Raw genomic sequence first — 16,226 nt, 5'->3', positions numbered from 1 at the left:
GATAACCCTGTCACCAAAGACAAGGGTGTCTCTCCTGTGGTGGTTACAGAGTGCACATCTTCTAGAGGGCCGCAGATTCGGCATTCAGGACTGGGTCCTGGTGACCACGGATGCCAGCCTGCGAGGTTGGGGAGCAGTCACACAGGGAAGGAATTTCCAGGGCTTGTGGTCAAGCCTGGAGACATCACTTCACATAAATATCCTGGAGCTAAGGGCCATTTACAATGCTCTAAGCCTAGCAAGACCGCTGCTTCAAGGTCAGCCGGTGCTGATCCAGTCGGACAACATCACGGCAGTCGCCCACGTAAACAGACAGGGCGGCACAAGAAGCAGGAGGGCAATGGCAGAAGCTGCAAGGATTCTTCGCTGGGCGGAAAATCATGTGATAGCACTGTCAGCAGTGTTCATTCCGGGAGTGGACAACTGGGAAGCAGACTTCCTCAGCAAGTACGACCTCCACCCGGGAGAGTGGGGACTTCACCCAGAAGTCTTCCACATGATTGTGAACCGTTGGGAAAAACCAAAGGTGGACATGATGGCGTCCCGCCTCAACAAAAAACTGGACAGGTATTGCGCCAGGTCAAGGGACCCTCAAGCAATAGCTGTGGACGCTCTGGTAACACCGTGGGTGTACCAGTCGGTGTATGTGTTCCCTCCTCTGCCTCTCATACCCAAGGTACTGAGAATTATAAGACGGAGAGGAGTAAGAACTATACTCGTGGCTCCGGATTGGCCAAGAAGGACTTGGTACCCGGAACTTCAAGAGATGCTCACAGAGGACCCGTGGCCTCTACCTCTAAGAAGGGACCTGCTCCAGCAAGGACCCTGTCTGTTCCAAGACTTACCGCGGCTGCGTTTGACGGCATGGCGGTTGAACGCCGGATCCTGAAGGAAAAAGGCATTCCAGATGAAGTCATCCCTACTTTGATTAAAGCCAGAAAGGATGTGACCGCAAAGCATTATCATCGCATTTGGCGTAAATATGTTGCGTGGTGCGAGGCCAGGAAGGCCCCTACAGAGGAATTTCAACTGGGTCGATTCCTGCATTTCCTGTAAACAGGAGTGTCTATGGGTCTAAAATTGGGGTCCATTAAGGTTCAAATTTCGGCCCTGTCGATTTTCTTCCAGAAAGAACTGGCTTCAGTTCCTGAAGTTCAGACGTTTGTCAAGGGGGTACTGCATATACAGCCTCCTTTTGTGCCTCCAGTGGCACCTTTGGATCTCAATGTAGTTTTGGGGTTCCTAAAATCACATTGGTTTGAACCACTCACCACTGTGGACTTAAAATATCCCACATGGAAAGTGGCAATGCTGTTGGCCTTGGCTTCGGCCAGGCGTGTGTCAGAATTGGCGGCTTTATCCTATAAAAGCCCTTACCTGACTTTTCATACGGACAGGGCAGAATTGAGGACTCGTCCTCAATTTCTCCCTAAGGTGGTTTCAGCGTTTCACCTGAACCAGCCTATTGTGGTACCTGCGGCTACTAGGGACTTGGAGGACTCCAAGTTGCTGGACGTAGTCAGGGCCCTGAAAATATATGTTTCCAGGACGGCTGGAGTCAGAAAATCTGACTCGCTGTTTATCCTGTATGCACCCAACAAGCTGGGTGCTCCTGCTTCTAAGCAGACTATTGCTCGTTGGATTTGTAGTACAATTCAGCTTGCACATTCTGTGGCAGGCCTGCCACAGCCAAAATCTGTAAAAGCCCATTCCACAAGGAAGGTGGGCTCATCTTGGGCGGCTGCCCGAGGGGTCTCGGCTTTACAACTTTGCCGAGCAGCTACTTGGTCAGGGGCAAACACGTTTGCTAAATTCTACAAATTTGATACCCTGGCTGAGGAGGACCTGGAGTTCTCTCATTCGGTGCTGCAGAGTCATCCGCACTCTCCCGCCCGTTTGGGAGCTTTGGTATAATCCCCATGGTCCTTACGGAGTTCCCAGCATCCACTAGGACGTCAGAGAAAATAAGAATTTACTTACCGATAATTCTATTTCTCGTAGTCCGTAGTGGATGCTGGGCGCCCATCCCAAGTGCGGATTGTCTGCAATACTTGTACATAGTTATTGTTAACTAAATCGGGTTATTGTTGTTGTGAGCCATCTTTTCAGAGGCTCCTCTGTTATCATGCTGTTAACTGGGTTCAGATCACAGGTTGTACGGTGTGATTGGTGTGGCTGGTATGAGTCTTACCCGGGATTCATGAATCCTTCCTTATTGTGTACGCTCGTCCGGGCACAGTATCTTAAATGAGGCTTGGAGGAGGGTCATAGGGGGAGGAGCCAGTGCACACCAGGTAGTCCTAAAGCTTTACTTTTGTGCCCAGTCTCCTGCAGAGCCGCTATTCCCCATGGTCCTTACGGAGTACCCAGCATCCACTACGGACTACGAGAAATAGAATTATCGGTAAGTAAATTCTTATTATCTGTGCTGTATGTGAGATCCATCTGCATCATATTGTGATATCTGTGCTGTATGTGAGATCCATCTACATCATATTGTGATATATGTGCTGTGTGTGAGATCCATCTACATCATATTGTGATATCTGTGCTGTGTGTGAGATCCATCTGCATCATATTGTGATATCTGTGTTGTGTATAAGATCCATCTACATCATATTGTGATATCTGTGCTGTATGTGAGATCCATCTACATCATATTGTGATATATGTGCTGTGTGTGAGATCCATCTACATCATATTGTGATATCTGTGCTGTGTGTGAGATCCATCTACATCATATTGTGATATCGGTGCTGTATGTGAGATCCATCTACATCATATTGTGATATCTGTGCTGTATGTGAGATCCATCTACATCATATTGTGATATCTGTGCTGTATGTGAGATCCATCTACATCATATTGTGATATCTGTGCTGTATGTGAGATCCATCTACATCATATTGTGATATCTGTGCTGTGTGTGAGATCCATCTACATCATATTGTGATATCTGTGCTGTATGTGAGATCCATCTACATCATATTGTGATATCTGTGCTGTGTGTGAGATCCATCTACATCATATTGTGATATCTGTGCTGTATGTGAGATCCATCTACATCATATTGTGATATCTGTGCTGTGTGTGAGATACATCTACATCATATTGTGATTTCTCTATCGTCCTTGTGGATGCTGGGGTTCCTGAAAGGACCATGGGGAATAGCGGCTCCGCAGGAGACAGGGCACAAAAAGTAAAGCTTTCCGATCAGGTGGTGTGCACTGGCTCCTCCCCCTATGACCCTCCTCCAGACTCCAGTTAGATTTTTGTGCCCGGCCGAGAAGGGTGCAATCTAGGTGGCTCTCCTAAAGAGCTGCTTAGAGAAAGTTTAGCTTAGGTTTTTTATTTTACAGTGAGTCCTGCTGGCAACAGGATCACTGCAACGAGGGACTTAGGGGAGAAGAAGTGAACTCACCTGCGTGCAGGATGGATTGGCTTCTTGGCTACTGGACATCAGCTCCAGAGGGACGATCACAGGTACAGCCTGGATGGTCACCGGAGCCTTGCCGCCGGCCCCCTTGCAGATGCTGAAGTAAGAAGAGGTCCAGAATCGGCGGCTGAAGACTCCTGCAGTCTTCTAAAGGTAGCGCACAGCACTGCAGCTGTGCGCCATTTTCCTCTCAGCACACTTCACACGGCAGTCACTGAGGGTGCAGGGCGCTGGGAGGGGGGCGCCCTGGGAGGCAAATGAAAACCTTTTTTGGCGAAAAATACCTCACATATAGCCCCCAGAGGCTATATGGAGATATTTAACCCCTGCCAAGATTCACTAAATAGCGGGAGACGAGCCCGCCGAAAAAGGGGCGGGGCCTATCTCCTCAGCACACAGCGCCATTTTCTCTCACAGAAAGCCTGGAGAGAAGGCTCCCAGGCTCTCCCCTGCACTGCACTACAGAAACAGGGTTAAAACAGAGAGGGGGGGCACTGATTTTGGCGATATTGAGATATATATAAAGATGCTATAAGGGAAAACACTTATATAAGGTTGTCCCTATATAATTATAGCGTTTTGGTGTGTGCTGGCAAACTCTCCCTCTGTCTCCCCAAAGGGCTAGTGTGGGTCCTGTCCTCTGTCAGAGCATTCCCGGTGTGTGTGCTGTGTGTCGGTACGTGTGTGTCGACATGTATGAGGACGATGTTGGTGAGGAGGCGGAGAAATTGCCTGTAATGGTGATGTCACTCTCTAGGGAGTCGACACCGGAATGGATGGCTTATTTAGGGAATTACGTGAGAATGTCAACACGCTGCAAGGTCGGTTGACGACGTGAGACGGCCGACAAACTATTAGTACCGGTCCAGGCGTCTCAGAAACACCGTCAGGGGCGTTAAAAACGCCCATTTACCTCAGTCGGTCGACACAGACACAGACACGGACACTGAATCCAGGGTCGACGGTGAATAAACAAACGTATTTCTCATTAGGGCCACACGTTAAGGGCAATGAAGGAGGTGTTGCATATTTCTGATACTACAAGTACCACAAAAAAGGGTATTATGTGGGAGTGAAAAAACTACCTGTAGTTTTTCCTGAATCAGATAAAATAAAATGAAGTGTGTGATGATGCGTGGGGTTACCCCGATAGCAAATATTGGCGTTATACCCTTTCCCGCCAGAAATTAGGGCGCGTTGGGAAACACCCCTTAGGGTGATAAGGCGCTCACACGCTTATCAAGTGGCGTTACCGTCTCCAGATACGGCCGCCCTCAAGGAGCCAGCTGATAGGAAGCTGGAAAGATATCCTAAAAAGTATATACACACATACGGTGGTTATACTGCGACCAGCGATCGCCATCAGCCTGGAGATGCAGTGCTGGGTTGGCTTGGTCGGATTCCCTGACTGAAAATATTTTATTCATATAGAGCAGTTAATAGGATGCATTCTATATATATGTACGTGAGATGCACAGAGGGATATTTGCTCTCTGGCATCAAGATAAGTACGTTGTCCATATCACCCAGAAGATGTCATGGACACGACAGTGGTCAGGTGATACAGATCCCATACGGCACATGGAAGTATTGCCGTATAAAGGGAAGGAGTTAGTTGGGGTCGGTCCATCGGACCTGGGGACCACGGCAACAGCTGGGAAATCCAACCTTTTTACCCCAAGTTACATCTCAGCTGAAAAAGACACCGTCTTTTCAGCCTCAATCCTTCCTTTCCCATGAGGGCATGCAGGCAAAAGGCCAGTCATATCTGCCCAGACATAGAGGTAAGGGAAGTAGACTGCAGCAGGCAGCCCCTTCCCAGGAAAAGAAGCCCTCCACCGCGTCTGCCAAGTCCTCAGCATGACGCTGGGGCCATGCAAGCGGACTCAAGGTGGGGGGGTAGTCTCAAGAGTCTCAGCGCGCAGTGGGATCACTCGCAGGTTGACCCCTAGATAGTACAAGTATTATCCCAGGGGTACAGATTGGAGAGTCGAGACATCTTCTCCTCGCAGGTTTCTGAAGTCTGCTTTACCAACGGCTCCCTCCGACTGGGAGGCAGCATTGGAAACAATTCACAAGCTGTATATCCAGCAGGTGATAAATCAAAGTACCCCTCCTACAACAAGGAAAAGGGTATTATTTTTCCACACTATATTGTGGTACTGACGCCAGACGGCTTGGTGAGACATAGTCTAAACTGAAATCTTTGAACACTTACATAAAAGGTTCAAATCGAGATGGAGTCACTCAGAGCAGTGATAGCGAACCGGAAAAAAGGGGACTATATGGTGTCCCTGGACATCAAGGATTACCTCCATGTCCAAATTTGCCCTTCTCAACAAGGGTACCTCTGGTTCGTGGTACAGAACTGTCAATATCAGTTTCAGACGATGCCGTTTGAATTATCCACGGCACCCCGGGCCTTTTACCAAGGTAATGGCCGAAAAGATGTTTCTTCAAAGAAAAAAGGCATCTAAATTATCCCTTACTTGGACGATATCCTGAAAAGGGCAAGTTCCAGAGAACAGTTGGAGGTCGGAAGAGCACTATCTAAAGTAGTTCTACGACAGCACGACTGGATTCTAAATATTCCAAGAATCGCAGCTGTTTTCCGACGATACGTCTGCTGTTCCTAGGAATGATTCTGGGCATAGTCCAGAAAAAGGTGTTCCTCCGGGAGGAAAAAGCCAAGGAGTTATTCGACCTAGTCAGAAACCTCCTAAAACCAGGCCAAGTATCAGTGCATCAATGCACAGGAGTCCTGGGAAAAATGGTGGCTTCTTACGAAGCGATTCCATTCGGCAGATCTCAGGGGATTTGCTGGACGAATGGTCCGGATCGCATTTTCAGATGCATCAGCGGATAATCCTGTCTCCAAGGACAAGGGTGTCTCTTCTGTGGGGGCTGCAGAGTGCTCATCTTTTAGAGGGCAGCACACTCAGCATTCAGGACTGTGTTCTGGGGACCACGGATACCAGCCTGAGAGGCTGGGGAGTAGTCACACAGGGAAAAAATTTCCAAGGAAGTGTGGTCAAGTCTGGAGACTTCTCTCCACATGAATATACTGGAGCTAAGGGCAATTTACAATGCTCTGAGCCTAGGAAGACTCCTGCTTCAAAGTCAACCGGTGCTGATCCAGTAGGACATCATCATGGCGGTCGCCCACGTTATCAGACGGGGCGACACAAGAAGCAGGAGGGCAATGACAGCAAGGATTCTTCGCTGGGCGGAAAATCATGTGATAACACTGTCAGCAGTGTTCATTCCGGGAGTGGGCAACTGGGAAGATTTCCTCAGCATAAATGAATTCCACCCGGAAAAGTGGAAACTTAATCTGGAAGTTTCCACATGATTGTAAACCGTTGGGAAAGACCAAAGGTGGTTATGATGGCGTCCCACCTGAAGCGCCAGGTCAAGAGACACTCAGGCAATAGCTGGGACGCTCTGGTAACACCGTCGGTGTACCAGTCGGTGTATGTGTTCCATCCTCTGCTTTTCATACCCAATGTATTGAAAATGATAGGAAGGAGAGGAGTAAGAACTATACTCGTGGCTCCGGTTTGGCCAAGAAGGACTTGGTTCCCGGAACTTCAAGAGATACTAAGAAGGGTCTTGATTCGGCAAGAACCGTGTCTGTTCCGGGACTTACCGCAGCTGCGTTGACGCCAAGGCGGGTGAACGCCGGATCCTAAGGGAAAGAGGCATTCCGGAAGAGGTCATCCCTACCCTGGTCAGAGCCAGGAAGGAGGTGACCGCACAACATTATCACCACTTAGGTGAAAATATGTGCCAGGGTGTGAGTCCAGGAAGGCTCCACGGAAGAATTTCAACTAGGTTAATTTCTACATTTCCTGCAAACAGGAGTGTCTATGGGTCTCAAATTGGGTCCATTAAGGTTCAAATTTCGGCCTGTTGATTTTCTTCCAGAAAGAAATTGGCTTCAGTTCCTGAAGTCCAGAAGTTGTTAAGGGAGTACTGCATATACAGCCCCTTTGATGTCTCCAGTGGCACTGGGCGATCTCAACGTAGTTTTGGGATTCCTAAAAAAATCACATTGGTTTAAACAACTCAAATCTGTGGATTTGATATATCTCACATGGAAAATGACCATGCTGTTGGTCCTGGCCTCGGCCAGGCGAGTGTCAGAATTGGCGGCTTTATCTCACAAAGCCATATCTGATTGTCCATTCGGACAGAGCAAAGCTGCGGACTCGTCCCCAGTTTCTCCTTAAGGTGGTGTCAGCGTTTCACCTGAACCAGCTTATTGTGGTACCTGCGGCTACTAGGGACTTGGAGGACTCCAAGTTGCTGGATGTTATCAGGGCCCTGAAAATATAGTTTCCAGGTTGGCTGGAGTCAGGAAATCTGACTTGCTGTTTATCCTGTATGCACCCAACAATGCTGGGTGCTTCTGCTTCTAAGCAGTCGATTGCTCGTGGGATTGGTAGCACAATTCAACTTGCACATTCTGTGGCAGGCCTGCCACAGTCTAAATCTGTTAAGGCCCATTCCACAAGGAAGGTGGGCTCATCTTGGGCGGCTGCCCGAGGGGTCTCGGCATTACAACTTTGCCGAGCAGCTACGTGGTCGGGGGAGAACACGTTTGTAAAATTCTACAAATTTGATACCCTGGCAAAAGAGGACCTGGAGTTCTCTCATTCGGTGCTGCAGAGTCATCCGCACTCTCCCGCCCGTTTGGGAGCTTTGGTATAATCCCCATGGTCCTTTCAGGAACCCCAGCATCCACAAGGACGATAGAGAAAATAAGAATTTACTTACCGATAATTCTATTTCTCGGAGTCCGTAGTGGATGCTGGGCGCCCATCCCAAGTGCGGATTATCTGCAATACTTGTACATAGTTATTGCTAACTAAATCGGGTTATTGTTGTTGTGAGCCATCTTTTCAGAGGCTCCGCTGTTATCATACTGTTAACTGGGTTCAGATCACAGGTTGTACAGTGTGATTGGTGTGGCTGGTATGAGTCTTACCCGGGATTCAAAATTCCTCCCTTATTGTGTACGCTCGTCCGGGCACAGTACCTAACTGGAGTCTGGAGGAGGGTCATAGGGGGAGGAGCCAGTGCACACCACCTGATCGGAAAGCTTTACTTTTTGTGCCCTGTCTCCTGCGGAGCCGCTATTCCCCATGGTCCTTTCAGGAACCCCAGCATCCACTACGGACTCCGAGAAATAGAATTATCGGTAAGTAAATTCTTATTATCTGGGCTGTGTGTGAGATCCATCTACATCATATTGTGATATCTGGGCTGTGTGTGAGATCCATCTACATCATATTGTGATATCTGGGCTGTGTGTGAGATCCATCTACATCATATTGTGATATCTGTGCTGTGTGTGAGATACATCTACATCATATTGTGATATCTGGGCTGTGTGTGAGATCCATCTACATCATATTGTGATATCGGTGCTGTGTGTGTGTGTGTTTTTGTTGCTTTTGGCGACAATGAAAATGAATACTTTGGGAAAGATCATTATAGCCATGTTCCGTTGTAATGTCCGCAGGCAGAAGAGGACACCTCAAGCAAGGCTCCTTCTTTCTACTGGCTGCAAGACTGCGTGTTGTCCTTGTCACCGACCAACGATCTCATGGTGATAGCCCACGAGCAGAAAGCTGTGTTTTTAGCACGTAAGGAAAGCTGGCCCTTGCTGTATTCTCCTCCAGTCCACAGTTCTGTATCTCACACAGGTCCAGCTTCCCTAAACCTCTCCTCAGGCCAGTCCCCAGCTCTTTTCTTGTTACCGATTACTGTGTCCTCCGTAATACAATCCCATGTTATTATCTGTTGGGATGAGTCTATTAATAATCCCTGAACGATCTACATAACACTTAGTCATCTGTATATTATCTACTGCCGGATCGTGAGGTGGAGAGATTTATAAACCATGTTCTTTCACTGATGAAGCGTGTCTTCTGCGTAGTGCGCTGAGGGATGGGAGTCATTATGTAACGTAACTCATTAGTATGCGCGCCACTTACACATGAAGATTTCCCCATCACTTATTTCTTGCCGGGTGTGGACCCAGTTTTACCCATAAGTATTAGTGTTTGTTTCTCTAACGTCCTAAGTGGATGCTGGGAACTCCGTAAGGACCATGGGGAATAGCGGCTCCGCAGGAGACTGGGCACAACTAAAGAAAGCTTTAGGACTACCTGGTGTGCACTGGCTCCTCCCTCTATGACCCTCCTCCAGACCTCACTTAGAATCTGTGCCCGGCTCGAGCTGGTTGCACACTAGGGGCTCTCCTGAGCTTCTAGTAAAGAAAGTATTTGTTAGGTTTTTTATTTTCAGTGAGATCTGCTGGCAACAGACTCACTGCTACGAGGGACTTAGGGGAGAGAAGCGGACCTACCTGCTTGCAGCTAGCTTGGGCTTCTTAGGCTACTGGACACCATTAGCTCCAGAGGGATCGAACACAGGCCCAGCCTCGGTCGTCCGGTCCCGGAGCCGCGCCGCTTCCCCCTTGCAGAGCCAGAAGCAAGAAGAACGTCCAGGAAATCGGCGGCAGAAGACTCTGGTCTTCATTAAGGTAGCGCACAGCACTGCAGCTGTGCGCCATTGCTCCCTGTGCACACCACATACTCCGGTCACTGATGGGTGCAGGGCGCTGGGGGGGGCGCCCTGGGCAGCAGTTAGAGTACCTTAAGAGTGGCAAATCACACATAATATAGCCTAATAAGCTATATATGTGTAAAATACCCCTGCCACATTAGGATTATAAGAGCGGGAGAAGTCCGCCGAAAAAGGGGCGGGGCTATCTCCCTCAGCACACTGGCGCCATTTTCTCTTCACAGTGCAGCTGGAAGACAGCTCCCCAGGCTCTGCCCTGTAGTTTTCAGGCTCAAAGGGTTAAAAAGAGAGGGGGGGCACTAAATTTAGGCGCAAATCTGTGTATTATAGCAGCTATAAGGGAAAAATCACTGTGGGTAGTGTGAATCCCTGCATTATATAGCGCTCTGGTGTGTGCTGGCATACTCTCTCTCTGTCTCCCCAAAGGACTTTGTGGTGTCCTGTCCTCAGTCAGAGCATTCCCTGTGTGTGTGCGGTGTGTTGGTACGGCTGTGTCGACATGTTTGATGAGGAGGCTTATGTGGAGGCGGAGCAGATGCCGATAAATGTGATGTCACCCCCTGCGGGGTCGACACCTGTGTGGATGGACATGTGGAAGGAATTACGTGACAGTGTCAACTCCTTACATAAAACGTTTGACGACCTAGCATATGTGGGACAGCCGGCTTCTCAGCCCGTGCCTGCCCAGGCGTCTGAAAAGCCATCAGGGGCCCTAAAACGCCCATTACCTCAGATGGCAGACACAGATGTCGACACGGATACTGACTCCAGTGTCGACGACGATGAGACTACTGTACATTCCAATAGAGCCACCCGTTACATGATTACGGCACTAAAAAATGTGTTGCACATTTCTGATATTACCCCAGGTACCACAAAAAAGGGTATTATGTTTGGGGAGAAAAAAGCTTCCAGTGGTTTTTCCCCCATCTGATGAACTAAATGTGTGAAGAAGCGTGAGTTTCCCCCGATAAGAAACTGGTAATTTCTAAAAGGTTACTAATGGCGTACCCTTTCCCGCCAGAGGATTTGTCACGTTGGGAGACATCCCCTAGGGTGGATAAAGCGCTCACACGTCTGTCAAAGAAGGTGGCACTACCGTCTCAGGACACGGCCGCCCTAGAGGAGCCTGCAGATAGAATGCAGGAGGCTATCCTGAAGTCTGTATATACACACTCAGGCATTATACTGAGACCAGCTATTGCTTCAGCATGAATGTGCAGTGCTGCAGCTGCGTGGTCAGATTCTCTGTACCTTAAGACAGGGACACTATATTGCTAACCATAGAGCATATTAAAGACGCAGTCTTATACATGAGAGATGCACAGAGGGATAATTGCCGACTGGCATCTAAAATAAACGCAATGTCCATTTCTGCCAGGAACTCGGCAGTGGACAGGTGATGCTGATTCTAAAAGGCACATGGAAGTTTTGCCTTACAATGGTGAGGAGTTGTTTGGGGATGGTCTCTCGGACCTCGTTTCCACAGCTACAGCTGGGAAATCAACATTTTGCCCCATGTTCCCTCACAGCCAAAGAAAGCACCGTATTATTAGGTACAGTCCTTTCGGCCCCAGAAAGGCAAGCGGGTTAAAGGCGCGTCCTTTCTGCCCAGAGGCAGAGGTAGAGGGAAAAAGCTGCAGCATACAGCCAGTTCCCAGGAACAAAAGTCCTCCCCCGCTTCCTCCAAGTCCACCGCATGACGCTGGGGCTCCACAGGCGGAGCCAGGTACGGTGGGGGCCCGTCTCAAGAATTTCAGCGACCAGTGGGCTCGCTCACGGGTGGATCCCTGGATTCTACAGGTAGTATCTCAGGGGTACAAGCTGGAATTCGAGACGTCTCCCCCTCGCCGTTTCCTCAAATCTGCCTTGCCGACAGCTCCCTCAGACAGGGAGGCAGTGCTGGAGGCAATTCACAAGCTGTATTCGCAGCAGGTGATAGTCAAGGTACCCCTTCTTCAACAGGGACGGGGTTACTATTCCACAATGTTTGTGGTACCGAAACCGGACGGTTCGATGAGACCCATTTTAAATTTGAAATCCTTGAACACTTATATAAGGAAGTTTAAGTTCAAAATGGAATCGCTCAGTGCGGTTATTGCAAGCCTGGACGAAGGGGACTACATGGTATCACTGGACATCAAGGATGCTTACCTGCATGTCCCCATTTACCCCCCTCACCAGGAGTACCTCAGATTTGTGGTACAGGACTGTCATTACCAATTCCAGACGTTGCCGTTTGGTCTGTCCACGGCACCGATGGTATTTACCAAGGTAATGGCAGAGATGATGATACTCCTTCGAAGAAGGGAGTTATAATTATCCCGTACTTGGACGATCTCCTTATAAAGGCGAGTTCCAGGGAACAATTGTTGATCGGAGTAGCACTAGCTGGGGCAGTGCTACAACAGCACGGCTGGATCCTGAACATTCCGAAGTCGCAGCTGGTTCCTACAACGCGTCTACTGTTCCTGGGGATGGTTCTCGACACAGAACAGAAAAAAGTGTTTCTCCCGGAGGAGAAGGCCAAGGAGTTGTCATCTCTAGTCAGAGACCTCCTAAAACCAAAACAGGTGTCGGTGCACCATTGCACGCGAGTCCTGGGAAAGATGGTGGCTTCTTACGAAGCAATTCCATTCTGAGGGTTCCATGAAAGGATCTTTCAGTGGGATCTATTGGACAGGTGGTCCGGATCGCATCTTCTGATGCATCAGCTGATAACCCTGTCTCCAAGGGCCAGGGTGTCGCTGTTGTGATGGCTGCAGAGTGCTCATCTTCCAGAGGGCCACAGATTCGGCATACAGGACTGGGTCCTGGTGACCTCGGATGCCAGCCTTCGAGGTTGGGGGGCAGTCACACAGGGAAGAAACTTCCAAGGACAATGGTCAAGTCAGGAGACTTCCCTACACATAAATATTCTGGAACTAAGGGCCATTTGCAATGCCCTAAGTCAGGCAAGACCCCTGCTTCAAAACCAGCCGGTGCTGATCTAGTCAGACAACATCACGGTGGTCGCCCATGTAAACCGACAGGGCGGCACAAGAAGCAGGATGGCAATGGCACAAGGATTCTCCGATGGGCGGAAAATCATGTGTTAGCACTGTCAGCAGTGTTCATTCCCGGAGTGGACAACTGGGAAGCAGACTTTCTCAGCAGACATGACCTCCACCCGGGAGAGTGGGGACTACATCCAGAAGTCTTCCAAATGATTGTACACCATTGGGAAGGGCCACAGGTGGACATGATGGCGTCCCGCCTCAACAAAAAGCTAAAATGTTATTGCGCCAGGTCAAGGGACCCTCAGGCGATAGCTGTGGACGCTTTGGTAACACCGTGGGTGTACCAGTCGGTGTATGTGTTCCTTCCTCTGCCTCTCATACCCAAGGTACTGAGAATAATAAGAAGGAGAGGAGTAAGAACTATACTCGTGGTTCCGGATTGGCCAAGAAGATCTTGGTACCCAGAACTTCAAGAAATGATCTCAGAGGACCCATGGCCTCTGCCGCTCAGACAGGACCTGCTGCAGCAGGGGCCCTGTCTGTTCCAAGACTTACCGCCGCTGGTTTGACGGCATGGCGGTTGAACACCGGATCCTAAAGGAAAAGGGCATTCCGGATAAAGTCATTCCTACGCTGATTAAGGCTAGGAAAGATGTGACAGCAAAATATTATCACCGCATATGGCGAAAATATGTTGCTTAGTGTGAGGCCAGGAAGGCCCCAACGGAGGAATTTCAACTGGGTCGATTTCTGCACTTCCTACAGTCAGGAGTGACTATGGTCCTCAAATGGGTTCCAGTAAGGTCCAGTTTTCGGCTCTGTCCATTTTCTTCCAAAAAGAACTGGCTTCATTGCCTGAAGTTCAGTCTTTTGTTAAGGGAGTGCTACATATTCAGCCCCGTTTGTGCCTCCAGTGGCACCGTGGGATCTCAACGTGGTGTTGGATTTCCTGAAGTCGCATTGGTTTGAACCACTTAAATCCGTGGAGCTAAAATACCTCACGTGGAAAGTGGTCATGCTGTTGGCCTTGGCGTCGGCCAGGCGTGTATCAGAATTGGCGGCTTTGTCATGCAAATGCCCTTATCTGATTTTTCATAAGGATAGGGCGGAATTGAGGACTCGTCCCCAGTTTCTCCCAAAGGTGATTTTCAGCTTTTCATTTGAACCAGCCTATTGTGGTGCCTGCGGCTACTTGGGACTTGGAGGATTCCAAGTTTTCTGGACGTAGTCAGGGCCCTGAAAAGTATATGTTTCCAGGACGGCTGGAGTCAGGAAAACTGACTCGCTATTTATCCTGTATGCACCCAACAAGCTGGGTGCTCCTGCTTCTAAGCAGGCTATTGCTCGCTGGATCTGTGGCACGATTCAACTTGCACATTCTGCAGCTGGACTGCCGCATCCTAAATCTGTAAAAGCCCATTCCACGAGGAAGGTGGGCTCTTCTTAGGCGGCTGCCTCGAGGGGTCTCGGCTTTACAACTTTGCCGAGCTGCTACTTGGTCGGGGTCAAACACTTTTGCAAAATTATACAAATTTGATACCCTGGCTGAGGAGGACCTTGAGTTCTCTCATTCGGTGCTGCAGAGTCATCCGCACTCTCCCACCCGTTTGGGAGCTTTGGTATAATCCCCATGGTCCTTACGGAGTTCCCAGCATCCACTTAGGACGTTAGAGAAAATAAGATTTTACTCACTGGTAAATCTATTTCTCGTAGTCCGTAGTGGATGCTGGGCGCCCATCCCAAGTGCGGATTGTCTGCAATACTTGTATATAGTTATTGCCTAACTAAAGGGTAATTGTATGAGCCATCTGTTGAGAGGCTTTTTTAATATTTCATACTGTTAACTAGGTATAGTATCACGAGTTATACGGTGTGATTGGTGTGGCTGGTATGAGTCTTACCCGGGATTCAAAATCCTTCCTTATTGTGTCAGCTCTTCCGGGCACAGTATCCTAAGTGAGGTCTGGAGGAGGGTCATAGAGGGAGGAGCCAGTGCACACCAGGTAGTCCTAAAGCTTTCTTTAGTTGTGCCCAGTCTCCTGCGGAGCCGCTATTCCCCATGGTCCTTACGGAGTTCCCAGCATCCACTACGGACTACGAGAAATAGATTTACCGGTGAGTAAAATCTTATTTTTTCACATTGTAAGCTTAGACGGTATTTCAGGTTTGTTATTTAAGTGAACCTGTTCCTTACATTCTATGGAATCCGTAAAGGCGTGGGTCGTGCCATTAATTCATCTTAGTAGTATTGGGATACCAGCTGCCACGTCACCTTTTATTGTGTTTTATAACTTGCCTATTTTCATCATCCTGAAATATTAATAGGGTGGGAAGTAGCAGTTGGCAGAACCTTGGTGACTGTCTTGCAGTCTCATAGGTAACACACCTGCTCTGCACGGTTATCTGTGCGATTTCCATAGGAACAGTCTGAGAAATGTGTCCTGCAGTGATATCTGTGTATCTTTCCTCACACTCCAGCTAAATGGAAAGCAGACGGTAAAGGCAAGGAGGAAATGCAGTATGAAGTGGTGTGGAGCGGATCTCTAAATGCTGAAGAAGGGTAAGTACCACTTAGCGTTGTCATACACCGTAAATACTGGCTTACTTTGCTGTGTATTGTTATATGCAGAGTGATATAGGATATGTACACACTCTTCTCCGGTAGACGGTATACGCAATTTGGACAGTTCTGAAGATTATAGAAGGCTATATATAATAGGAACCTTTCTGGTTCAGTACGGCATACTGACACCGTATTTCTCATAGAAAGTGATGATCCCTACGTCAGATCCGTGGCAGCTGTGACCAGCTCAGGGTTTGTGTGAGGGAAAATCCTCTGGAATGTGCAAAAATCCCCCCCCCCCCCCCCCCTTCCCCCTCCTTTTGTGATTATTTGTTACCTACATAAGGTGTGCACAGCACTGTACAAGAAGTCACATAACCATTACAGTACATGTTATAAATACACTGCATTAAGCATAATTACAAACATTGCAGTGAACCCACAGGCATGCAGTGGCAAATACAGGGCAACGGTTGGGCAACTTGTTGTAGATAGTCAACAGGCAGTGGTGAGTGGCAGGGGCACAACTGCTCTCAGTGACCTGTACCCAGCGTATGGGGGAGCAGCCAGTGTCACTGAGGGGAGACAGGAGCACTGGGGGTAAGGATAGTGCAGGGGAAGACACAGCAGCTCT

The 16,226-nt window shown here is 48.8% G+C and overlaps 1 protein-coding gene across 2 annotated transcripts in view; it reads left to right on the top strand.

The window, feature by feature from the left end:
• Positions 1–16,226, top strand: part of RAB3GAP2 (RAB3 GTPase activating non-catalytic protein subunit 2) — a 546,281-nt gene that overhangs the window by 60,182 nt on the left and 469,873 nt on the right. For both annotated transcript variants that reach the window (XM_063919133.1, XM_063919131.1), the window contains exons 3-4: positions 8,964–9,087; positions 15,508–15,589. In XM_063919133.1, coding sequence (XP_063775203.1) covers positions 8,964–9,087; positions 15,508–15,589 — 206 coding nt within the window. The remainder of the gene's footprint in view (positions 1–8,963; positions 9,088–15,507; positions 15,590–16,226) is intronic.

The sequence above is a fragment of the Pseudophryne corroboree genome, chromosome 4 (assembly GCF_028390025.1).
Source record: "Pseudophryne corroboree isolate aPseCor3 chromosome 4, aPseCor3.hap2, whole genome shotgun sequence".
NCBI classification, from domain to species: domain Eukaryota; kingdom Metazoa; phylum Chordata; class Amphibia; order Anura; family Myobatrachidae; genus Pseudophryne; species Pseudophryne corroboree.
This window is presented reverse-complemented; position numbering and strand designations above follow the sequence as displayed.